The 26,840-nt window shown below is 34.7% G+C and overlaps 1 protein-coding gene across 4 annotated transcripts in view; it reads right to left on the bottom strand.

The window, feature by feature from the left end:
- Nucleotides 1–26,840, bottom strand: part of LOC149803363 (uncharacterized) — a 63,783-nt gene that overhangs the window by 13,039 nt on the left and 23,904 nt on the right. For all 4 annotated transcript variants that reach the window (XM_089953068.1, XM_089953070.1, XM_089953071.1 and 1 more), the window contains exons 7-15: nucleotides 21,202–21,246; nucleotides 20,435–20,509; nucleotides 19,903–19,968; nucleotides 18,157–18,207; nucleotides 16,706–16,804; nucleotides 14,475–14,525; nucleotides 13,873–13,944; nucleotides 7,261–7,341; nucleotides 1,189–1,236 (exon numbers count right to left, since the gene is read on the bottom strand). In XM_089953068.1, coding sequence (XP_089809194.1) covers nucleotides 1,189–1,236; nucleotides 7,261–7,341; nucleotides 13,873–13,944; nucleotides 14,475–14,525; nucleotides 16,706–16,804; nucleotides 18,157–18,207; nucleotides 19,903–19,968; nucleotides 20,435–20,509; nucleotides 21,202–21,246 — 588 coding nt within the window. The remainder of the gene's footprint in view (nucleotides 1–1,188; nucleotides 1,237–7,260; nucleotides 7,342–13,872; nucleotides 13,945–14,474; nucleotides 14,526–16,705; nucleotides 16,805–18,156; nucleotides 18,208–19,902; nucleotides 19,969–20,434; nucleotides 20,510–21,201; nucleotides 21,247–26,840) is intronic.

The following is a 26,840-nucleotide window of genomic DNA, read 5'->3' as shown; positions in this document are numbered from 1 at the left end:
AGTGAGTATCTCCCTGTTTCATAATGGATACTATTATGATCATGTGGCTTCTGCGAACATTTGACACCGTTATTTGAATTTTGATATCATGCCCTATGCACCATATGGTAAAATGTGGAGACGGTAATTTGATTTATTGTATAACTTTTCTCAATACATTCTAAATCAAACTGGATGAAATGCCTCTCTGAATAAGAGCAAAAAATCCTGAGCCGGACAACCAGTATACCAAGTGCCATTTTTTGCTGTGATTGTGGACGGCATCTAAGTAAAATTGGCCATTAATATCTCACTTGCTTATATTTTTGGGTGAATGAACTAAGTCAAACCTATCATTTGGCATATGGACATTTACATGTTGATTGTTTACATTGAACATATACAAATGTCATTAAAACTCAAGAAAAAGAACTATGCAGTATATACTGAATATAAGGGAGCATCCCAAAATGATCCCATCTGACTCACGCTCGAAACAACCGAACTTAAGAAACTTTGCACTTACCTCGGCGTTGCGGTGAAATTACGACAAAATGTAAGGAAAGCTATCGACTAAACGTGACTAATTCTTGTTAGTGAACCTTCTAAGCTGAAGCGATACGCAAAACGTTAAAATCTCTTGATGAAAGGAGCCACAGTCTTTCTGTACAAGGCGGTTAAATATCTGATTCTCGATGAATCCACATTAACAATTTATATACTGCTGATAAGCTGAGTTTAGTTTTATAATAACCTGAATTTCGTCTTTTCATCTTTTCTTTCATAATTAGAAGTATTGGCTATTTTGCATCAACTGTTGTTGAACTACCACTACTGCTACTAACAACAACAACAATATAAACACAACTCGTCTACACCAGCAGTCGAAGTAAAAATATTTATCTTTGATATTGTCGACCGCTAATAACATATATTATGATACAGTTACCTTGCCTTTACAAATAAGATAAGCTTTGTTTTCTTATTACGGACATATGATGCAAATTTTGAATGTCTGTTGTCCTTTTATGTTCCGCTCAGCATTATGCTGTAATGAATTAGAACATTTTGAACCCCAAAATAAGCTATCATGTCAGGGATTACTGGCTTTTTAGAATAGGAATACGTTATGGCAATTGAACATATACATGTTGTTGCTTTTTATACAAAGCGATATTGTTTTTTATTGATTTAGCTTCGAATACTTACGTTGGTAGTGTGTGTGCTGGTGTCTGCAATAACTTTGGTCTAAAGTCGCTGAAATGAGAAATGTCAATATTGGTTAGTATAGCACAATCAAGATGACGCACACTATCTGCATACGGTGGAGGAACTACTTAAAACTTCTCATCATATATTGTTTTTTTTTTCTCATTATGAAAACAAAAGCTCAGAACAACTTTAAAATTACCAGTGATGTTAGATTTACAAATGTGATATGCAGAATGCGTTTTGCATTTTCTGGTCAATAGAATGACTCACATCTAACACTTCACACACAAAATTCATTCTTGATTGAAAGGATAGTTTGTGTTGTGCTTATGTAGGTATGTAAACAATGACACAAATTACAACCACGGTAACGGACAGAAAGTCAAAGGACAAAAGGTCACAATCTGAGATATCTTAGTGATAATGTGCATACAGGACAAAAGGTCTCACCTTGAATTTCAAACATTTATGTCTGAAAAATATATATACTAAACTCATTATTTTCTAATATTCTCAATTATTATGGGTTATACCCATTATAACGCAATGTTCGGGGTCCAAAGAATAACATTGCGATATAAGCGGGATCACGTTAAACAAGTTCAAAAAACTTCCGCATATAAAATATGCATTGGAATTTCAGTGTCATCAGTCTGAACTAACCTCTTGATCATATATCGTTTGCTTTCATCGCATAGTTTCATCATACATCAAATATACTTCTAAGTGAGGTCACCTTAATTAAAAATTGGGAGCCATGCTGCCATCGCGTTGTAAGCCAAACCGTGTATAACGAGTGGCGTTATAAAACGGGTTTTACCTTTACTAAAAATGATCACATTGAATTGGTGGCTTCACATGAGAGGGATAATTGTTTAGCAACTGAAGGCAAGAGGTTACATTATTTGTCTCCCCACGAGGCTTGTTTCGGTCCAAAACCCAACGTTAATTCCTTTTCTAACCCAATAATTTCCCTTAAAGTAAAACAGAGCTTATCACTTTAGAATATAGTTTATACGAAACTGTTAATATACGGTGCATTAATACAAATATGTTAGTTAGGACTGTCGCATGACCGTGTCATCCAAGGTACAGTTTTTTATGCGTGAGCCAAAAAACTAACATAAAATGTTGCATAGTATTCATGTGTTATCACATTTCATAAATGTTTCATTTCCATCAGTTGCAATTAGGAAATTATATTATAAATAATAGAACGATACTGGACCCACATCTTTATTGTAGCGTGAATGCTATTATTATAACGAAAAGTTACATGTAGTATTAGTGCCCATGCTTGGGATATTCACGGGTAATTATTGATCTTTGTCACTATCGTATATAACTCTCCTTTCTTTGGAGGACGTGAACCTGTTTGTGTCATGCTTGTGTTTTCCTTAATATTGATTGTAAAAGCACCCATGTGTATAAAAGACTTTTCAGATACGGACCCTAGCGGATAAACATCTGCGAAAGTTTCAAGTTCACGGATTCTTTGAAAATTTATTTTTATGTCTTGGAATTATGGCAAGTGCTACAGTGCAATTTACTGATGCATTAATGTGTTTACGGATAAATTATTCCTTCTGGCTGGTAAGTGTATTATTTGTCATTAAACATTGCAGGTATAATTTTGATTCAACTGGGGCACAATGGATATGCTTAACAAAATAAGAATAAAGCATGTTTGATATAACACATTTCTAGCTTTTTCTAAGTTTTCAGTAGTTGTTAAGAGAGTTGGGAGGCTATGACGTGTATAGGTCTATAGTCTGTGTTCATGGATCAGTATTTTCTGTCAAAGTTCATTTTACACAGCACTGGGAGTTGTATCCTATGTGTAGCACAGTCAATGTTCACGTCAGGGTCATTAAATGTCGTTAACAGTATATTTTTTGTTTCACAAGAAGCATTTAAAACTAGTTTGGTAGCTGTAGCTACATTTAATAACGCTGTCTTGAAAATGTACTGAGCTAGGTCTGCATAAAAGATAAAATTGACCGGCCACTACATGATTTCCGCTTATGCGGCAGCCATGTGGATACATTAGTTTGTTTTACCAATACACCAAATGGCCGGAGGGTATAGCTCATTTACAAGCTATCTCGCCAGAAAAACTGTTTCGACACCTATGTTGTGGTTCATTTCATCGGATTGAGAGGTGGGGGGGGGAAGGAAGGAGAAAGAATGAGAGAGAGAGAGAGAGAGAGCTTACAGACCAGAGTCCTCTAACTATACGAAGTACATCACCTATGTGAGTGTGTTTGTGTTTGTGTGTGTGTGATTAGTAATTTAGTATTAAAAATTTTTGTAGTCATATCGCTACGATGTTTACAGTGTGGCCGTTTATCGTGATGTCTACCACTGTGGTATCATGCCGCAGACATGTATCATGATGTCCCATGTAGTTACATTATCCTGACTCCATGCCGACCAATCCTAACACTAACCTATTATATTAATGCTGAGCGCGTAGCGAGGAAGCTGTTAGTACCATTTTTATTAGTTTTTGGTGTGATTTGGCTGGGGTTCGAAGCGGCGACCTCCCGCATCCATGGCGGACGATCTAACCGCTAGAACCACCTTTGTTTCCACCATTCGTATGAAGTGTACACAAAGCAGCTATTCAAGGTTAACCGCGTATCAATAACGTATGTGAGGGATGGAATAATAAGTGTACACCTTTGTAAGCTCATCGTTCACATGCCTAAACTTCCACAGTAATCATATTAGTGCTACAAGATGCGGTTGGAAACCAAAGGCATAAAGGGATTAAAACAATACTAGTTCAACTACTGAAGAGACTACAACATTTGTGTACTGATCATATATCGGGCAGGAATACCATTCCCGAATTTCTTTGTGGTGTTCATTTTAACATCCAACTGACAAGATACATTCCAATGCACCAACAATTATCAGACTAAGACTGTCTTAAATATTTAAAACAATTCATTAACGATCTTTTTGCATTAGCAGAAATAGTTACAACAATGTGATTATTTTGTTAGTACTATGTATACACTTATGTTTTTTTATAAACTGCTAAAAATACCTTGAAAAGATCAAAATATCATACGGTTCATACTATGTGTATTGTGTTAATATCTCAATAAAGAAGGTGCAATTAGTAAAGTTGTGAAGCTCATATAAAAACCTGCAACATCACAAAATTCAAAGCGGACTTTATGTCCTGTGACTTTTTGACCTACATCTAGCTCATAATTGTGAACAAATTCACATTGTAGCTCTTTGTCCTCTGTGTTTCTGTATGTGACATTTTGTCCTATTACCAACAAGCATAGAGCACATAGGTTTGCAATTAAACAAATGTTCGTGCTTTTTCTTGCCATAAAATAGTTACAGAGATCAATGTATGCTTATTTTATTAATCCAACACTGGGTTAATGAATACAAATAGATGTCAAACGGTTTTAGATGGTGTTTGTTGGTATTAGGACCATAAGGACCGGCCTTATGGAAAGGTGAGCAAGGTGGTTGCTTCGGTCCCTGTGCAATTTGGGTCCCCTCGCGCTCCAATAGACAAAATAGGCATAGTACAGTAACCTCACCAGCCGTGCCTCATTGTTAACGTGGCGCCTTGGGTCTCGCAATGACAGTCTTTTCAAGCACAATAAAGGATCGCGTGTGTCAGGGAATGTTTACGATAAATGTAAAACTAGTTTCTCGTTAGCCTGAGCCTGATCTTTTATATGTCCATATATGCATCGCCTCAAAACCAAGTATGTTGACCCATCCAGTTGCCATCCGTAACATTGCATTCGGAACATCTCATATAGCCAGGAGCTAAGTATATATCTTCTCCGACGAGGAAACGATCCTAAAGAGATCTTAAGAGTTTTCTGAACATAAGATGAAACGAGGTTACGACAAAGACTTGATTTTCCGAGGCAATACAAAGAGCTAGACAAATACTCCACAATGATGTACTAAAACTAAAGCGAAGGAGAAAGTCGATCGTATACCATTTATCCAGACCTATCATCCAGACAAACCTAAAGTAGATAAAATAATCCAGAAACAGTAACAGTAGCCTATATTGGAATCTTACGACACACTAAAGATAATCCTCTTATACAAACCAGTAGCAGCCTACTACAAAAGTAAACAACTCAAAGACATCATGGCCAGAGCGAGGCTAGCGTAATCACAAGCGAAAACCGAACTAGAAAATCTGATTCCTGTGGTGATTAAAGGTAAAAAACTGTCAACATTTAACAGAAACTATATATCTTCTGGCACAGCAATGAGCAAAAAATGGAATATACATGATCCGGATAGAACGAGTTACAGAAAATATATTTATCTGATCACAAGTAAGATCTGGGGTCGTCATTATCTGGAAGAAACTAAGAACCTACACAAAGGATCAATATTTGATAGGATGACAAAAGCAGCTTGACAGAAGTCAGGTACAGAACACTTCTCTTCCCCTGGTCACACATTAAGTGATGCAACACTAATAGCAATTGCGCACAACCCCAGCTCACAACCAGTAACGGAAAGAGATTTTACTGGATAAGTCACTTTAGAACATTGAAATGAAGCAGACTATTTCAAGACGAATAGAAAGACACATACACGAAAAACTCATCCTCTTTTATAACCAGTGCAATAACATGCAAATATCTGTTAAAAGTTTTGCTCATTTGTCAATCTTTGATCTATCCTGCATCGATGACTGATAAATACGTCGGAAATTAGATCTGATCCATAGAAAGGAAGAGAGGAGAGAGAGAGAGAAAAATGAAAGTAACAAAGGAAAATAACTCGATTGACATATAGAAAGATGCATCTTCAGTGTACTTAGTACATTTAAACTATAAGATAATCATTCTTGCTACTAATCTAGTGGTCGTTATATGATTGTTAGATATATTAACAATACAAGTCAATGAGTCAGCAGTAGCGTATTAATGGGGCGCCAAAAATGCCGATAACATTGTTGTTACGAAAATGACAAAAATTGTATTTTTGTACATTTATTACTCTTGAAGCCCGACCTTCCAGCAAATTACGTAACGCATCCATATAACAAGACTTTGCACTCATTTCTGCTGCCAGCGTGTTCTTCATGAACAAGACGCAAGCCTATCCATTGGCGCCGCCTCTCCCTCTCCACGAACACCCCGCTAATTCTCTTTCGCATCACATTGACATCAAGTAAGAAGGATCCAGACATCGATCAATATTATCTCCTGTGTACAGTTAAAATAGACATCTATCTTCGTATCCGCCAGACAGCCACCATTACTAAGATTAATGAAAGGAATAAAGAGGGGGTGGTATATTTTTGTAAATACCTGCAGATGATGTTAATTTCACATTGTTAAACGGCAGTTCATAGAGGCATTTCCAAATATTGTAATCGCTCTCCGAATCTATTTGACATTTGCTGTTTTTATAGCAAGCTGTGAGAAAGAGAGAGAGAGAGAGAGAGAGAGAGAGAGAGAGAGAGAGAGAATATCCCGTTAAAACATGTTTACTCTCGACCATGTGTCAGACAATCTTAATTTGGCGAAATTGTCAGTAGAAAGAGGTGCATGTTTTAAACTTAACTTCAATTGCATCATTGATCAGTTTCGGGTGTTAAAATTTCGGATAACATATCGTCTTTGAAGTTGATGTGTTGACATTTAGATGGTTTTGTCAACAAATAGTCCATAAATAAATCGATTTGTTAAATTTTCAAGTTTCTGTACATGATTAACATTAATAATTTTGAAGTCTTGGATACGATGGTGCCTGAATGTCTTGTGTGAATGGTAGAATTTAAATATCAGGAAAAGCCACGAAATGACATTAAATTTCAGGAAAATCGTTGGAGAGGGTACCTCATGGGGCCCTCAGAGTGAGCGTAAACCTTCCCCAAATTCCCTAGATGACCAGAGGGGCATTATCTTCTCCTAAGAAAATCACCGGCTTTCAAGCCTCATATTCTTGCCCTTTGGTCCATCATCGTGTCCTTGAGCGCCGTTTACGCCACGAGCACCCCGACGCCATTTATCCTTAGTTCGCCACTGAGAGTCAGTTTAACAGTATACGTACGAATATTGACAGGGTGTCGTTGTATATCAATGCCGGTGCAAGCGCAACCTCTTGTATATTGGTGATCTTCTCTAAAGGTATCTGTAATTAAATATTAAATCAGTATACAGCATGCATTCATCTCTTGTATAAACGGAGAACAAAGTATAGGTAAATTGCTCAAGGGTCTTTGAGGCTATGCGCTAAATTGTTTATGAATATATAAAATACAGGATATTATCATATTAAACCTAGATATATCAATTTGTATCATTGACAGTTACTTTCTTTCATTTATTCAGGGTCGGATCAGGTCTGGTGTTGATAGGGGGAGCTGTTTCCAAAATTGCTAAATGGCCCTGACTGTCTGAAAAGGGCATCAAAGCAAATGTCCATATGCTCAACGTGCGCATTATACCCAAGAAACGTGTGCATGGATAAAATGATATTTAAATTTCAAGTGACTGTATGTTGTGTGTCTAAGTTTGTTTGGGTGGGATGTCCAGAAACCCCGGACACCCCAATCCTGCCATACTATTTACAGGGCTAGAATCTCGAGCATTTCCATGATTAGATACTTTTTTCAGGGTAACCGCACATAATGTGAAGACTAATATATATCGTTCTGGTTATTTGTACCAGATTCATCCACGAGCATTGTTATGTATATCTTTATTTCTTGTAAATCTTGGTACTGACGATAGATCAAGACGTGTTTTTTTTACTGTTTTCCCACCTAAAATGAAATGAATTTTGTAACCTTTTTTGTAAGTCTCCAGACGTGTTCAGCTAAACATGACATCGCCATATTTGGGTCATATGAGAAATGTAAGAGTAGTCATTCGGCAATGACTATAACAATGTTCTTTTAATGCTAATAAATGCAATAGATTCCTGCCAATAGATATTTCTCACCTAGAGTATTGTTATCGCATAAACTCATAAAGGGTAATCTCGTGTCAATTTTTTCTTGCACTATAATGTCATAGAATAAAAGAACAGAAATAGCGGCCTGCTTTTCTGCCATCCTCATGTCCCATCTCCGTATTTCTCTCTATCTCTCCCACGTGCGCTCGTAATGTTAATGTCCCGTCTTTCTCTATTGTCAATGTTAATTCCTCTCTCTCTCTTTCTAATATATCTACCACTTTCATCATTACAAATAGCAATAATACTAATGCTAATACTATTTATAATGCCAATAATAATACTAATAATAATAATGATAGCAATAATGTATTGTAGTATGTAGCCAACTTATCTTAAAATATTTATAAAAGGCTACTTCTGATTGAACCAACCCATATATAGTGTAGTTCCTTTACTTTGTTCTTTGGATAATTTCATATTCTGGGCACTTTGTTCAAAGTAATTATTCATGTAGCTATTTAAAAACGCACTATGTGAGTGACGGTAAATATTACTGAATAAACCTTTGTTTTGACTTTTAATTCTTTGACGTAAAAACAAACACACTTACACGCGTACTCATCAATCATGATGAGGTAAAGGGATTTTGGATAGTGTTTATGGGGTATTGGATAATGAATGTCGTGTAATGGATATAATGTATTTGTAATTTCACCTTCGTTTACTCGATCACCGTTTAGTCTGATAGTAGGTGTGGGGATACTATACAACGTGTTTGCACTGTGTGCATGGTATGTTGGATGGTGTATGTGAAGTGATGGATAACATTTTGGTGCGATTGAATTCTTCATTCTGTTAACCCTACCCATTTCTTCTGATAGGAAGTATAGGGGAATCTGTTTTGGATTGTGTTTATGAGGTATTGGATGATATAGGTTATGAGATAAATAGGATGTTTGTGGATTTGTCTCTTCATTTACATACTACTACCTTCTTCGGATGGTAGATGTGGGTTTCAAAGTATAGCATAAAGCGTTTTGGATAGTATATAATGTTTATTGGATTGCAGAGTTGATGTGTTAGATAGTACGAGTGTGATATTTCATCTCCTTTCTACACAATACCACTTTCATCTGATAGCTGGTATGGGAGTACATGCGCTACACAAGGCGATATGGATACTGTTTATGTGGTGTTGGGTTGTATAGGTATATTTGGATACTACATTTATGCGATTTCATCACCTTCTTTTACACTATCCCCTTTCTTCTGATAGATGGTGTGGGATTTTAGGCACTACAAGTGGCATTTGAGTTTTGTTTATCGAATGATGAATGGTACAGATAGTATGCTGGATATTATGTTTGAGATTTCATCTCCTTCTTATCAATTGTATCATTTTTGTCTGAGAGTACGTGAAGATTTGTAGACACTGCAAAAACATTTTGGATTGTGTGTAAGGAGTGTTGGATGGTATAGGTGGTGTGATGAATGGTATGCTTTTGCGAGTTCTTCTTCTCTCTGTAATCCCATTCCTTTTCTTCTGATAGTAAATGTGGGAACACTAATCAAGGTGTTTTGGATTGTGTATATTGGGTATTGGATTGTATAGGTGATGCGATGGATATTATGTTTGTGCGATTCAAGATCATCCTTTTACATAATACCCTTATCATCTGACAGTTGGTGTGGAACTTAAGGACGTTTATGTATATTTTATTTACTTCATTTTGGATTTAATCTAATTGTTTCTTTGTAAATTTTAATTATTTTATTATATTATATGTTATTAAAACAATTGTATTTACTGGATTTGACATTATCCAGAAATGGAATTCAGTTATAAAAGAAACTAATAATATAATCATTGTATCTAATGCTAACCTAATTCCTGATCTTGATTCAGACCCAGTGATAGTTTGCTGTAAACAACGTTTTTAAAATTCTTTCTCAGAGCAAGATTCATAAAATGGCATCGAAGACATACTTTGAGTACCTGACAAATAACCTCAAGCAATTGGATCAAAGTTTGGTTTTACCACATCCAGGCGCCTGTTTTGCGTTGTAGCTATATATATTAGTGATGTTTGAGAAAGAATAGTCATTGGTGCATGAACACTTGAGAAATTAAAGCGTTTTATGTTGTGACCAGTCTTTGGGCTAATTATTTTATTTTTCTTCAAATTATTTGGATCCCAAGAGATTATTTTTCCCTGGAAATATGTGTGCTCTAAATGGATGTTTGAACAAAGACAGTTATCGAAATTTACATAGATTTCAAAAACTGGATTATTATTTTCTGTGATTCAACAAAGAACTGTTGACACATCTGTATGACGCTGACCACAATATACGTCATTGCCCTCCATTTTGGATTTAATCGGGACTCGAACTCAGATTCATTAGGTCTTTTTAATAATAATGTTAGACGGTATAGTTGATATGATGAATAGTATATTTGTAAGATTTAGTCCCTTCATTTACTCACTATCATATTCTTCTGATGGTAAGTGAAGGATTTTAGACACTACACATTACGTTTTCTGTTGTGTGTATGGGATGTGGAATGATATAGCTAGTGCGATGCATAGTCTATTAATGCGATTGCATCTCCTTCTTTTGCACAATACCCCAAAATTTTGATTGTTGTTGTGGGATTTTAGGCACAACACAAAGAATTTCGGACTGTGTATGGGATGATAGATGGTATAGATCATGTTATGGATAATATGGTTGTGAGATTTGGTTCCTCGTTTACAAAACGTGTTGGATTGTGTGTTTGCGGTGTTGGTTGGTACAGGTGGTGTGATGGATAGTATATTTGTGAGGTATAGAACCTTCATTTACACTCTACAATTTTATTCTAGTAGTATAGATTTTAGGCACAACACAAAGAATTTCGGACTGTGTATGGGATGATAGATGGTATGGATCATGTGATGGATAATATGGTTGTGAGATCTGGTTCCTGATTTACACTACTCCTTTTTTCTGATAGAAAGAGTTGATTTTTAAATGCTTAACAAAACGTGTTGAATTGTACGTTGGGGTGTTAGGTGGTATAGGTAGTGTGATGTCTAGTATATTTGTGAGTTTTAGAGTGTAGTGATGCATGAGAAATAAGAACTTTAGACAAACCGCCAATTAACATCCCAGTCTAAATCCTACAGCTAGTCATAAAGCTCAATAAAGGTGATATTAATGAATAAAACTACCTCCAAATCAATGAAACCACAATGGATACAAAATGGCCCCTTCATCAGCTAATATTATGAATGGATGGATACAGTCTGAACTTTTAGCATCAATGAAACGTTGACCACGCCAGTGAATAAGTTTCATCAATGATATAGAAATGAAGTGGCAAAATAGAAGATAAAATTTGGATGATTGCATTTCAAAAAACAACAACTTCCATCATTCAGTAAAATTCACGGCAGAAGCATCCAACTCAAACAACGTTTTCCTGGACACAACAACCAGACTGAGGGAAAACAAACTCCAGACAGAGATCTACTGAAAACTGAACGATAACTACCGATATAGTCTCCCAAACAGTTGTCATCCAAAACACTGCATTCGGAACATCTGATATAGCAAGGCACCGAGGCAATTGATCCGATGATAAAACATTCCAAAAACGACCTGAAGAGTTATCTCAATATTTGACTGACGGAGGCTATGACAAAGAACTGATAGCGGAGGCAACCCAAAGGACTAACGAACCGCCAAAGACCTACTAAAACAGAGAGACATAAAAGGTTGATCGGATACCATTTATACTGTCGTACGATCCAGAAGAACCCCAAAGTATGTAAAATTAGCCGGAAACGCTGGCCCATCGTGGAGTCACGTGACACACAGGTTAATTCTCCTGAACAAACCAGTAGTAGACTACCGGAGACCATAAACCTCAAATACATACTAGTCAGGGAGAAGCTAACGAAAATCACAAACCATGACCACACTAGAAAATGTGGCAATGAAAGGTGTAGAACTTTTCAACATATGATAGAGACTAGCACATTTTGTAGCATGTAATATATGTCTCATTTAGTCTGTCGGAGAAAATTCTGTACAGTAGTCAATTTGCAGGACACTTCCCAACTGGAGATCCGAAACCAGGAAAGGAATCGCACTGGATACGCCGGCTTAGAACATTGAAGCCAAGCGGTTTAAACCAAGAAGATTAGAAAAAGACAGCCATCCACAAATAAAATTATATTTACCAGCCGACGCATTTTCTTTTAAATAATTCTCTAAACTTGCGTTTTAGCCTACAATGATTACTACAACAAGGAAATATTTTTCCGGATATAATTTGTGCCTACATAAATTTACAGAAAATAACAGATGTCGTTATGACTCATCGATTTCTATGTCATTGCAAATATTTTATAGCATCAGCAACAAGTTTGAATAAACTAGTTGAAACATAATAAAGTTAAAGGTTTAATTCCTGTATAAATAGCCATGGAAAGTTTTGCAAACATAACCGTTTTTCTGTTTTTATGTGTTTGTCTTGTCTATGATCTGTATTTGCCTTTGAAAAAGACTCATTAAAGAGTCGAATGCACTCAGGCCAGTTAGATACTAATTTCGTACTGTTTGTTGAGTATATATATATATATATATATATATATATATATATATATATATATATATATATATATATATATATATATACTTGGATTCTTCAATGTATCATTTGTGACGGCCGAGAGGTTAAATGTCTGGGTTAATGTTAGAAGTTGGATCTAAAGTTACTTCTTATATGGCTTTTTAATATCTTAAGTGTAGTACCCGTACTTCAATATTAGTATATACTTATTCATTTCATTAAATAAACATTCTTCAACCAACTCTGATTTCTCAATTCCCGTCTTCTATTGCATTCCAACCAGCTGTACGGAAAAAGAATGTGTGTTAATTTGCCACTGTCAGATTTTGATTCCATCAGGATAAAGTGAGCAAAGTAATTATATTTAAATAGGCGGAAGAGTGATTGTATGGGCTGCTAATTGTGTGAGATATTCCTGAAAATGTTACCGCTTGGTCTCTTATCCGTTGACTTCGCAACATGCTACACAAGGCCATTATTTAGACAGTAATATTTTGCACCAAAATAAAAATATAATTTGATTCGTCTTACTTTGTAAGACTAAGTAAGAATGGTGATAATGAACACGAATCACGTATTCTTTGGTCTGAGTGGAAATATGTCAGTGGCATCATAATAGCTGCACAACATATTTTTCTGTTAAATAATGTACTATTTTTGAGTCGTAAATATGCGAAACACAAACAATTCATGTGCACATACGCATATAAATTTAAAGGATCGGATATCTATTTTCTATTTGGCAACATTTCCAAGTTTTAACAAAATGGATTTAGAAGCCGTAAACTTTTAAAAAATGTTACCGGATACAGTGCTAACATATGGTTTGATTGACAGTAATGCAGACTAATTACGTCTTTAGCTTTGCTAATCGAGACATACAATTTTCATTTATCTAAATGACAAGGAACATAACTTCTATTTATACTGTCCTTATTTCATGAACATAATACTCATTTATGGTGAGGGATTTGTTAAGAAAATCACTGACTTAATGATGGCACTATTCGATCTTGGGATGTAACTTCAGGACTCTGAGGTACACATCTATAAACGTGAATAATGGTGTGTTTCACTGTGGCCTAAATACTGAATTATAATAACTGTTGAATGTTTGATGCTATATTATGAACGAGTCTTACAGCTCATGTAGTCCAGGACCTTCCGAAGACATGGTACATTTTCCTTGTGGATGTCTGCAAGGTAACTCCACACTACAATCAAATAAGACTCTTAGAAAACGTCATAAATTTAAGTTAAATCAACTGCTGAGAATGATTATATATATATATATATATATATATATATATATATATATATATATATATATATATATATATATATATATATATATATATATATATATATATATGTGTGTGTGTGTGTGTGTGTGTGTGTGTGTGTGTGTGTGTATATATAATGTGGTAAATAGTAGTGATCAGAATAACTTTCGAATGTCACCCACAATAAAGGATGTCTGACAAAATGCTTTCCTATCTTTGTAGTACATGGAACCGACCACACGTAGAATTGACGATTTATATTGTGGAAGTGATGCTAAATATTATTGGTATTTGTTGGCATGGTATTATTGTTATTTATATCTCAGAATAGGATATTCATTTGTTTGAAATAAATTTATCTCATTGAAGAAACGAACACGATCGCATTATACAGACACACCGTCTGCGTAGCCATGTTAACCTTTTAGAACAAAAAGAGATGTATTTAACTCAGAACTTACTGTTGTTTACACTAAGGCACAGATCTGGCTGTAAACCCAAATTGTATAGATCTGTAAAGATATCAAAGTGTATCTCATTGCAGCGGTTGCACAGTACAATAAATATCAACTATAAATCACAAATTCGGAACGCCAGATGAGTAAAGAAATAAATACTGTTGTTTTGTCAGTCCATGTAAGTTATGTAGTCTCTGAAGCAATTTTGGACAATAACCGTCGTGAAGTTACAGAAAGGCCCTTGTTGAAATCTTATGAGGGTGTGCTACGATATGTATTGAAAATCAACATTATGTTTTCTACTTAGATTTTTGCGGAATCGAAGGCCTTTAGAGCTTTTAAGAGTGAACCACAAATGATATATAGCATTATCTGAATTTGCTCTGAAAATGTAATTATAGTTTATTACACTTGCATGGGAAAATATGAACAAATTGTTTTCGCATTATTACTACACGACCTTTGGGAATGAATTATTCATCCGAAAAGCGAGTTCATGTTTTCCCATACGAAAGCAGTAATCTTTTTATTGTATATTCATTTTTCAAATCTACATAAGGCTTTTAAAAAACTACCCTACAAGAAATGAAGTATTTGAATATATGCTGTATTAAAAACATGAATACACAATCCTAGATTCATCAATACACAATGACAAATATTAATACGCATATAGCCAGCCACCTTTGAACTTCATCGCGCGCCCGACATTAGTTGCAATAAGAATTGTCGTCTTTTTCTACTTAAAATTGAAATTTAGAGTCATGTTGTGAATGAATGCTTTTGCATCAACTTTTCCATTGGTCTGGAATGGATGGATTTACTTTTCATGTTAATCCAACTCAATTATGTTTTTTTTTTTTTGGATTATCGTAGACTGGTTGTTTTTGGTCAATTTACTGCAGTAAGGAGTATGGATTTCAGCTGGAAGTGTACTCAAAATTCCAATGCAGTTACGGAGTGTATCAGGTTTTGTAAGACATGTCATTCGAGTTTGCAGAATCAATCAGCAACGTATATTTTGATGACATTCAAGATAAATAAATATAATTATAATTATTACCATTATTATTATCAGCTACAGAAAACATGTTTATGCCCTATGAATTGTTTCTCGCTGTTGGAGGTATCCCAGCTATGACCCGAACCATACAGCGTGTCTTCTATAGCTAACCTAACATTTTATCAAAATAGTTTCACGGGGAAACTTGCAAAGCACCTGTTTTAAACAGCCCATTTGGGCAGCGGAAATATTTGTTTGCATCGTCTTGGCTTTTTGGCTCTGAGGCTCTTAGTTTCCTAACAAAACCTTCAGCTGCATTTTTTCTCGAATTTAGTATTTTGACAGACTTGTAAAATGGTTCGTCTTTGAGAGAAATGCGATAGCCTTTGGCCTCAATATGCTTTTCTATCCAACATTTTATAGACCCTAGAGAGCCTTGGTCATAGTCTGAACCATTCTATTTGCGAAATGATACGAATATTTCTCCTGATTAACTGTTTCAATGATTAGATTTTTTTATTACTGCGTCCAGCATGTTTGTTGTTTGTGACATTGTAAATATCACGTACATTCGTGTTCTTGTTCGAAAGTTTCGTTTCTGACTCAATGAACTTGTCTACATTGTTAACCTTTTCATCCTTTATCATATATACTTTTAGATAGACGAAACGGCTTGTTTAGTTAATTCACAACCAAATCTAACCAACCAAAACCTAAAGTGTCTGCTACATGAGTGTACATGGCTTGTTTAGAAATTAGTTCATAACACGCCATCATATTATTAGGCACTCAGGTAGTGCGCGTACGTGCAATATCAGTGTGTTTAGTATCGTAATATACTGCTTGATTCTGACAATGTAAAGTTGACGGAGACAACAATGAGCATATAATAATAGTCATACTCGTATCGGTATTCTAAACCAACTTTACCATAATTTATTTTGTTTCCTCCGATAATATTAGAAGTCTGTACGTTTCAACTCCCAATAATTTTATGATTTAAATATCAGAAGTTGTATAGTGGAATAATGTTTTCATTCAAGAAATATTTGTGTTTGATATTTATTTTCCTTTGTAGAGTATGTGAAAGATAAAAAGCAAGAACTAGTCGGTAAACTGTAATACACATATATGATTTTTACGAACATTGATATTTACACTGATATTCGCTTAAGTATATTCGTAATATGCGCTGAAGGTATAAACTAAATAGAAACTTATTATCACGTACACTTATATGAATGGTATTGTAAACAATAGTCCGACGGGAGAGAGACTGAAGGTGTAATACTCGCTGTAACTGTAAATGTTCCTTGTTGCAAAACGGATCCTAAAAACGAAAACAAATGTCACACAATACATTATTGTTTATTGAATAAATTCTATATAAAAAGGTCATTCAACCTCTTATTGTATCCTTTGAAAGAAAATATATATGCTGAGTTAAGTTCTATACATCCCTACGGAAGATGACACATTTGGATTTGGTAACAACATCAAATTACACTTAAACAAAACAGAAATAGGGAGGCGCTGCCATTTACGTACAGACACGTGTTCCAGGAAAGTACTGTGTAACGATTGTAAAGTTTAAGCACGCAGTTGTTTCCATTGTTGAGTTAATAAACATATTTATTTCTTAATTATGTAATTAAAATCGATTTTGTAACGAATACATGCTTTCATATTGTATACAGCTTTAGTTAGTTATTAGCAAATATGATGAAATGCTATTAATCGATGTGTGTATGATAAAACTATATAGACATGTAGGTAATCTTAGCTTTACTTTCATTTTAGCTTTACTTTATTCCTGTAATATAGATGCCTTTAGGTGAAGTAGATTTGGATCAATATGATGTTTGTCACATTGGTCACAGTTTGACTATTCCAAATATTCAAACACGGTCAACAGATGTATTGTCTACATTTTGTGTATTGGTTATAAACTGTGAAGTTCACTTTTCAGTGTGCAAACAAGTTTTCATAATAAATGAAGTTCTTTATACAAGTTTAAACGTTAATGATTGAAGCGGCTATCTTTAGCACCTTCTTGATTCCATTGATTATATAGGGCTGACAAAGAAGATCGTCTAGATCTCGACAACTTACAGAATATAGTCGCAGTTAAATAAAAGCTGTGCTAAATATACAACCAGAACTTTTAAAGGATAAACAATGGATCTTTCCATTGAAGCAGTTTCCAAATAGAACTTCCAATAAGGAATATTTCTTTTTAAAAGAAACATTGGATATGACTAAGAACAACCGTTTAAATTGCACAATGTTGGAAAACTGAAACTTGCAAACACATTAAAATTAAATGCACAGAACAGGAGTATCATGTGGATGAAACAAAGTGAAAAGCCAATGCTTGATAGTTATCGATTAAAATTACATTTCTACTAAAAAAAGCTTTGTTGAAATTACAAGTAAAGGATGATAGAATTCAAATACTCTTTTTGCTGACCAAAAGCACAACTTGGCAGAGAGAAGAAACAAGATTGAACTCTCCCCCATTTCAAAATTAGAATATTTATAATCACATATTAAAGAGCTGCATATGGATATATTTATATTTACTTTATTAATTCTAGAAAGAAGAATATATAATATCATTCTTAATAAAAATAAATTATGCATTCGCATGAAAAATGTCGAAAACTCCAGGCTATTAATTACCTGTGTTTATAGCATGACAGGAACAGTCATTCGGCAGTCTGCTAAATTTATCTAAAATATATTGCATAATTTATCAAGCAAAAGTGACAGCAAAAAGGAGATATATCTTGGAAAAATAAGCAATTTGAATTCAGAAGGAGACAGGGTTGGGAGGGAGGAAGAGAAAGCAGCAACTAAACAATTAAAAGACATCATACTTAAATAAAAAGATGTATGTTTTAATCAGATAAGACTCCGATAACGATATTAATCAAATGAACTGCAAGACAGAAAAACAGTAATAACATCGTTATTTTTATATACTTTTACACAAGCAATCTTTACCAAATGTAAGACGGTATTTCAGTTGAAAGTGCATAAGCGACAGAAAAACAAAAAATTCAGCTTTAAGTTTTGTAAGCAACAAAACCGTATTTACTCAGTTATAAGTTAAGTCCAACTGCCAACAACATAGACTTTGATATGCTGTGGAGTAATAAGCTGGCAGATCATAGTTGATATGACGTATTCTACTGAATACGTCTACATAGATCCATCATTCTCAGTGCATTATTGGACGGCAGATCTGAGTCTGTGCATTGCAGATGAATTCGACTTAAGTTGTTATGTGTATTTATACTGTGTTCTTAATTGTTTTGTCCGTGATTGAGGGTAGTGGATGGAGTTTCTGAAAGCTGAGCGCTTGTTTTCATTCTTGTAAGTAGAAAACAAGATATTTACTTGATTTAAGTTCAACGCCTTACCCTATTTACGGGGGCCCTGAGGGCCCGAGTGGTCTAAAGCGCTCTCCGTTACGGATCACTGCCATCTCACCTCTGCCTGCGTGGGTTCGAGTCTCGAGCTCGGAGAATGTGGATATGTGAGAAAGCTTGCCAGGAGCTTCTCGTGGGTCGGTGGTTCTTTCCGGGGTTTTCCCGGTCTCGACTTCCACTATTAATACTGGCCGCCTAGTATAGCCTATCTTGTGCTGAAAAATGGCGTTAAATCCTATAACAACAACAACCTTTTTAACGAGTTCGTGAGATTTACCGTTGGAATACAAGGCATTCTATTATTTAAAATATTGATTGGAATTGCTAAGCCGGCCATGACTGGATTAACGCATTATTTAGAGATTATTGTGAATTCATTCAACGTCAGTCTGGATTGCATCATGGGTATATCAAGACATTCAAGACCACTGATGTATCAGGACATACAATACTAGTGAAATTCATTTGGAACATTTGAATCTGTGGCACTTGTGATAAGACATTTGAGATTATTTTGAACCTAATCCCCAGTACTGTAAGTGTCTTTTTAATTTTCACTTTATATTCTAGAGAAATTAAGTGTTGTTGAATTTTATTTATTTAATTTTGTCTTTTAATTTCGTTCTGTGAGACAGATGTAGGCCTAGAGTGGTAAAATCGGTAACACTCTTGGTTTATCCGAATGCACAAAGAACTTAAGTATAAGGGAATAACCAGGTAAGCACTAAATAAATACAAAAATTAATGTTGTATATCTGTCTTGTTGATACTTACATCATTAAGTTCAAATTACTCTGGAAGATTCTGTACCTAATTTGATGCCAGTAAAACACATTTCTGATTTTTAACAGAAGCCTTCCACGACTATAGTTGCTGGCTATCTTAATCTGAGACATTAGCTCGTCATACAACTATCTTATTTTTCTTATGGCAAAGAAGTTTCAAGAAAAGGCATTTTAGTGTTACTTCGTAACCAAATATTAACAATGATTACCTGCGATATGTAGAACAATATCCAGTCTGCAGTTATCTGAACTGACACCAGCAAGTAAATTCCATACTGAAATAATGTGAAACTTAAAAACGACAGTGTTAAAGTTTTATCCCTGCACAAATAGTACAAGCAGATATATATTTGTTTATTACTGAATATACATGTACCTTTTGACAACTAAAATGTAGCCAAAAGTGTATATATGTAAACGTGAATTTTCACAAGACGAGAATCAAATGCAATGTACATGAATAACTCTAGATTTTGTCTTAAGCATTTTTGTCCAATAATTGTTTCTTTAATATAATTGATTCATCTCCTCTCTCTCTCTCTCTCTCTCTCTCTCTCTCTCTCTCTCTCTCTCTCTCTCTATATATATATATATATATATATATATATATATATATATATATATATATATATATATATATATATATATATATATATATATATATATATATTCATGCATGCATACATACATACAAATATACATACATACATACATACGCCACTGTAAAAAAAAAATTCTCACCAGCGTGATGGCTTTTACATCGTGTCTGTGCTTCATTAATGGGGTCTGTACTGTAGAAATAAGTCTCGAACAGTTCTACAGGAAAGAAATCAAGCGAAATGCAAACATTTACTCACAGAGTAAAACTGTTACCGATCTCTCCATCATCTAATTTCAGAAGATTTATGTATCTATCTATCTATCTATCTATCTATCTATATATATATATATATATATATATATATATATATATATATATATATATATATATATATATATATATATATATATATATATATATATATATATATATATTATATAGTATATGTGTGCGTGTGTGTACACATATTCATGCAGATATACAGATATATGTTAAAGTGGAAATAAAGTTAGAGTTACCTACCTACCTACCTACCTACCTACCTACATACATACATACTTCTTTTTTCTTGTTTAAAAATAATTTCCTCCGTTTTCATTGACTGGATATTGAGAAATGAAACGTTTTTGGAAGTGACAGGTTCGTTTCTTTGTCCACAATTTTATTGTCAATGTCATTCAGATTTAAAAATCGTTTTTCAATTAATTTCTTTTTTTATAAACAATGTTTAAAAAGCCAGTGATGCAATATGCTGATAAACGTTTTCAGCTCGGAGAAATTCTTTGATGTTTGATTCAAGACATTTAGTTAATGCTTCAATATCAGCAATGAAAAGTATGAAACATTTCGGCGTTGAAGTCCCTATTTTTGGCCGGGATAATTGTATGTATTATCGAAACAAACTTACGCTCATAGGGATCGTGCCAACAATGGTGAATATTATCAGCGAGATCTGGAAGGGGTAAATAATATATTTTGATGCTAACGAAAGACCAAAGAGATAGACATTGAAATTAACAAATATTTGAGAGAAATTGCATCAGCAAAATCAAATCTGTGACACATCGTTATAAAAGTTAAAATTATAACGAAACAAAATTATTTCATAACGCGACATCAACAACAGTTTCGTTTAAAGGCTGAAAGGCACTTTCCTTCTTGTTAATGTAAGTAGTAAAGTTCATTTTTGTGGAAGAAAACAAAAAACTAAATACCCAATGGTGATCAAACAAAAATGAAACATGCATAAGGTAGATGGGCAATATGAGTTATACGTTCATTTTGCTTTACACAATACAAGAAGTAAACCTTAATAGAAACAAGCGCGTGGAAAACAATCCAAGCATTGGCTGACATTCGGCCATCAGGCCCTAATTTATGAAGAGAATGCCTTTTATGTTCACACAAATTATCTGCATAGTTTGGCTTAGAAATTGAGAAATTTTAGGTGGTAACGTATCATCCCGCTTTAATTATTAATACCTAAATAATTTTTCCCATTGTTATTTGTATTTCTAAAGTATTTGTTTTTATTGCATCACTTTTTAAAGATCCGCAATAATAACACTGGACAACAAATTTTTACAAAAGTCATGTTACTGAAATAAAATTAGTCAATTCTTATCAATTTTTATGTGCTGAACACGAATATGACAGTCAAATTGCAAAATTGGCTCTAGTTTTTTTGTAATCTGCAAGAAATTAATGTTTACATAACGAAATGCATTCCAATAGTAAAAGGTCAACTGTAATAGCCTACCTATAAAAAATCAAGTCATTGACTACATCTTAGATTTCTTCGCCTGTCTCTTGTACAGCTGTTCGGGAGCATCTCTGAGGAGTGTCCAGCAGTAGTCAGCCAGCATTGTAGTGGACCATTTTCCCTGGTATCTTTGTTCCATTGTTGCGATATCTTGATGAAAACGTTCGCCGTGTTCATCACTAACAATACCACAGTTGCTAGGAAAGAAATCCAAATGGGAATGAAGGAAGTGAATCTTTAGAGACATATTGCAGCCAAGTTTCTTATACTTCATCAACATGTCTTCTACTAGTTCCTTATAGTTTTCTGCCCTAACATTTCCGAGGAAGTTTGTAGAAACTAGGCGAAAAGCATTCCATGCTTGTTTCGCGTCACCTTCCAGCAAGTTGTTGAACCGGTCATCTTTGAAAAGCTCTCGAATCTGAGGACCCACAAAAACTCCCTCTTTAATCTTTGCTTCGCTGAGTCGAGGGAATTTTTCATGCAGGTATCGGAATGCCGGCAAAGTCCGGTCAATGGCTTTCACGAAGTTCTTCATCAAACCTAGTTTGATGTGAAGGGGTGGTAGCAAGATTTTCTGAGCCTCAACCAGAGCTGGGTGTTGGATATTCTTCTCTCCAATGGCTACATTCTGCCTGTGAGTCCATTCCTTCCTCATGTAGTGCATTTCCCTTGCTCGGCTATCCCACTCGCATAAGAAACACATGTATTTTGTATATCCTTGCTGCAGTCCCATTAAAAGGGCAACTACCTTCAAATCACCACAGAGGTGCCAGCTGTACTTGTTATACTCAATGGAATTCAGTAGCTGCCTTAAGTTATCGTATGTCTCTTTCATGTGGACAGCATACGCTACTGGAATAGATGGAAGAATGTTTCCATTGTGCAAAAGCACAGCCTTGAGACTCAGTTTCGAAGAGTCCACAAATAGTCTCCATTCTTGTGGGTCATGAGTGATTTTTAAAGCATTCATGAGGCCCTCAATATCGGAACAGAATATCAGATTACTTTCCTTTCTGAAGAAAGGCTCCAATTACTGGTGGCGCTTTCGATATGCAGTAATTGTGACATCTTCTTCTAGAAGATTCCATTGTTGGAGTCTTGATCCTAGCAATTCTGCCTTGTTCTTTGATAAGTCCAAATCACGAATCAGGTCATTTAGTTCTTCCTGTGTTATTCTGTGTGGGGTTGATGATGCACCACAGTGAAAATCTGGATCACTGCATGCTGATGGACCAGGAGAAGAACAGGTCGACTCACCTTTGTCTTCGTCAGATGAATCAAGAGAATATTCTGCTGGAGGTTCTGGAATAGGAAGTCCCTCACCATGTGGAACTGGTCTCAATGCAGACGGAATGTTTGGGTAGACTATTCTCGACTTCTTTCGCTTCGTTATTCCGCCGGAAAGAGGAGGAACCAAGCAGAAGTAACAGTCATTTAGGTGGTTGCTTGGCTCTCTCCACACCATTGGGACTGCAAACGGCATTGATGACCTTTTGCAATTCAACCACTGTGAAAGCTGTGTTGTACATGTAGCACAGCATATATGCGGAGCCCAAGGCTTGTCTTGGTCACCAACCTTGCATCCGAAGTAAAGATGATATGCCTTCTTCACTTGAGAATTGATACTTTTCTTCTGGTTGGCAAATGTCACTTCCCCATAAATATAGCAAAAATTGTCCGCGGTATTAACACACTTTCGAGGCATTACTGTTCTTTATTGTACGTAAATGGATAAAATAATAAGTTTTATGTAACAGTAGCTTGAACTGTCTCGCACAACGTCTAAAATATTTTAAATGCTGAACCTATCTGATTGGGCTTTATATAGTACACTGCTTACGTCAGCTTCAGCAGCCGCCTGGCATTAGTATAATAGGCCTACACATGTATAGTACACTGCTGACGTCAACTTACTTCAGCAGCCGCATGGCATTAGTATTGCATTGCATCAGAAAATGATGCAATCAACTGTGGATGATGTGAGCATGATGGTATTATGCAATGTTACATCATTATTCCGGATGTTGCTGCAGTCCTACTGGAGAAATTTACACAGTGAAACATAGAAAATGAGGTATATGAATATCTTCAAAACGAGAGCCAATACAAATTTTTCACGGTTATATTCGTGTTCGGCACACCAAAATACTACAAATTAGGGCCTTTTCAAGTCAGTAATGATTTCACTGTTGACCAGTGTAATAACGCTGATTTACTTTATTGCGTGTGAAGTTGACTATACGCAGTTATAATGATTTGCTTTAAAGGTTGAGAAGTTGGCCTTATTTTTCTACATGTTATAACAAACATTTATCAAGCGTTCCAAAAAATTACATTACATTGCTTATGAAAAATAATTTAAGCATTTCTTTGAGATAAGATGATTGATTGAAGAAAACAAAGTTTTCAAGCACAAATAAGTAGGCTGGAACTTTGAAAAAATAAAGCACCTTGTTTGTCAGTTACTATGAGCACATTATTGGAGGAATATTAAAATCCCTAATACAATTTCCAACCAAGAAAATAAAATATATTCGAAAGTGACAATCTGAGCTAACTGTACTTTTTCCAACTTGTATATTCCCATCTCTTGTTGTGGTAGCAGAAGAAAACGAGCACATTTTGTGCTATTTTAGAAAATATGCTACCAACTCCAGTAGTAGTGTGAAAGGAACCAACGAGAACTAGACAGGCACTCTTGTAAATTCCTAGCACACGGCGAGTTTGTTCCAGAGTAACCACTCTTGCTTGAAAGAAACAAATAGAAAACATTCTAATATACTGACTGAATATATAGTAGAGTGCAAATAAATATAAGAATTGGGGAGCTTGTCCAAAGGGTAATTTTGAATTTTGGATAGAATATTTAAGAAACTTTGTGTTTTGAAATTTCAATTACCAAGATTTTTAAATCTTTAGTGAACTCGGCAAGCTTTTTCTAAAATGTCATCAAAAGTGGAAATCTTTCTTTCAAATCCTACTCAGGAACAATTGGATCTTTTCAAAAAGATAAATTGATTAAATTTGCCAGAAAATACGATGTTTCTGTTGTAAGGGCTTCCTTAACGAAACAGGAAATAAGAAATAGTTTGGTTCAGTATTTGGTAGAAAAGAATGTTTTGGATACAAATGATATGGTTTCGATTAGTAAATCTGTATCTAACTCTAACGTAAAAGTAAAGGAATTAGAATTAAAATACAGGATGCAATTGAAGAAATGAAAAGAACAAATGTTATTACAAAAAGAACAAATAAAGTTGCAATTTGAAAAAGTGGAGATAGAGAGAGACAATAAAGAGAGAAAGATAAACAGATGCAAATGTAATTAGATAATAAAGAAAGAGAGAAAGAAATACAAATGCAGTTACAAAAAGAACAAATACTCTTGGTTGACTCGGCCAATCCTATCTATATTAAAATTGTAAGGGACACAGGAGCTTCCCAGGGTCTTTTATTGTCGTTACTTTGCCTTTTTCTGATAAGTCTTCTTTTAATGAAAGTGTTCTTATTCAGGGAGTGAAGTGCGGATTTTGTTAATGTTCCTATTCATTGTATAAATTTGTCATCAAACTTAGTCTCAGGACCCGTGACAGTCGGCACAGTCTCTGTTTTACCCGATGAAGGCATTCATTTATTACTAGGCAACGGCTATGCTGGAGACAAGGTTTGGGTTAATCCACTTGTAACTGATAAACCTTGCTTGGATTTGAAAGTCAATCCAATTGGAAAAGAATTCCCTGATTTATTATTATGCAGTTACCAGAGCTATGACAAAGAAAGCTCTTGAGAATGATGCTGATAAGGAAAGTATTCCTTTAGCTGACACATGTATTGGTCAGGCTTTTGATGAGGTCACTTTCACTCAGAAGGCATTGATCATATTGATCCTCTTTTAAGGACGCAGTCTCTTTATTCTAATCAGGGGGATAAACGACAATCACTTGTCGTCGAATAGGAAAAAGATCTTTAGATCTCATGTTTGTTTCAAAAGACAATTACTGTTAGCTGGGCTCTTACACCTGAAGTGTATGTTATGCTGTTTGTAGTTATTTCAAATTACTTGGATTGGAGTTATTTCAAATTAATTTGATTCATAAAGATTAATCCTATTTTTTGCATGGAAAATACGTGTGCTCTTGTGACATTCTTAATCAAAGACAGCTGTCATAAAATTTGTTAAAATCCCAAAACCGGACTGATATTTCATGCTTCTACAAGGAACTGTAGTCTTCAACACTACAGATTAAAGCATACGTCATCGTCTTCCAGCTTGGATTCTTCGCCGGGACTCGAACTTGAAATATTAGAACATTTTGTTTTTTGAACTTCAACAATTTTGTTCGTGGATTATTCTTGGATTATTTTTGGATTTGAATCTTAAAACCGTAAGTTCATATTTTTTCATTTTTACAGAATTTTTCCAGGTAAATAAATTATTATATTGTTTCAAAGCTTGTTGTTCTCACTCTTATTACAGTTTAATATCAAATAAACGTTCTCAACATCAAGTAATAATAGTTGACATAGTTGGATGAAATTCGTTTGTTTTTCGAGACAATTTATCAAACAATAAAGATGTTGATTTGATTTCAAGAAAATACGAAGTGATACGCATAACATTTGATAATGATAACATAACGATTGACTCAATCAATCCCTACATTACTGTATGCATAAGATTTCAAATATGTATTTTGATGTCAGGAAATTCAATTTTTTTATTTGATTATATTTCCAATTAAATATTAAAAACGAATAAAGGATGAGATGCACGACATTTT

Source organism: Sinohyriopsis cumingii, chromosome 3, assembly GCF_028554795.1.
Source record: "Sinohyriopsis cumingii isolate HCF-2022 chromosome 3, ASM2855479v2, whole genome shotgun sequence".
In the NCBI taxonomy this organism is placed as follows: Eukaryota; Metazoa; Mollusca; class Bivalvia; order Unionida; family Unionidae; genus Sinohyriopsis; species Sinohyriopsis cumingii.
This window is presented reverse-complemented; position numbering and strand designations above follow the sequence as displayed.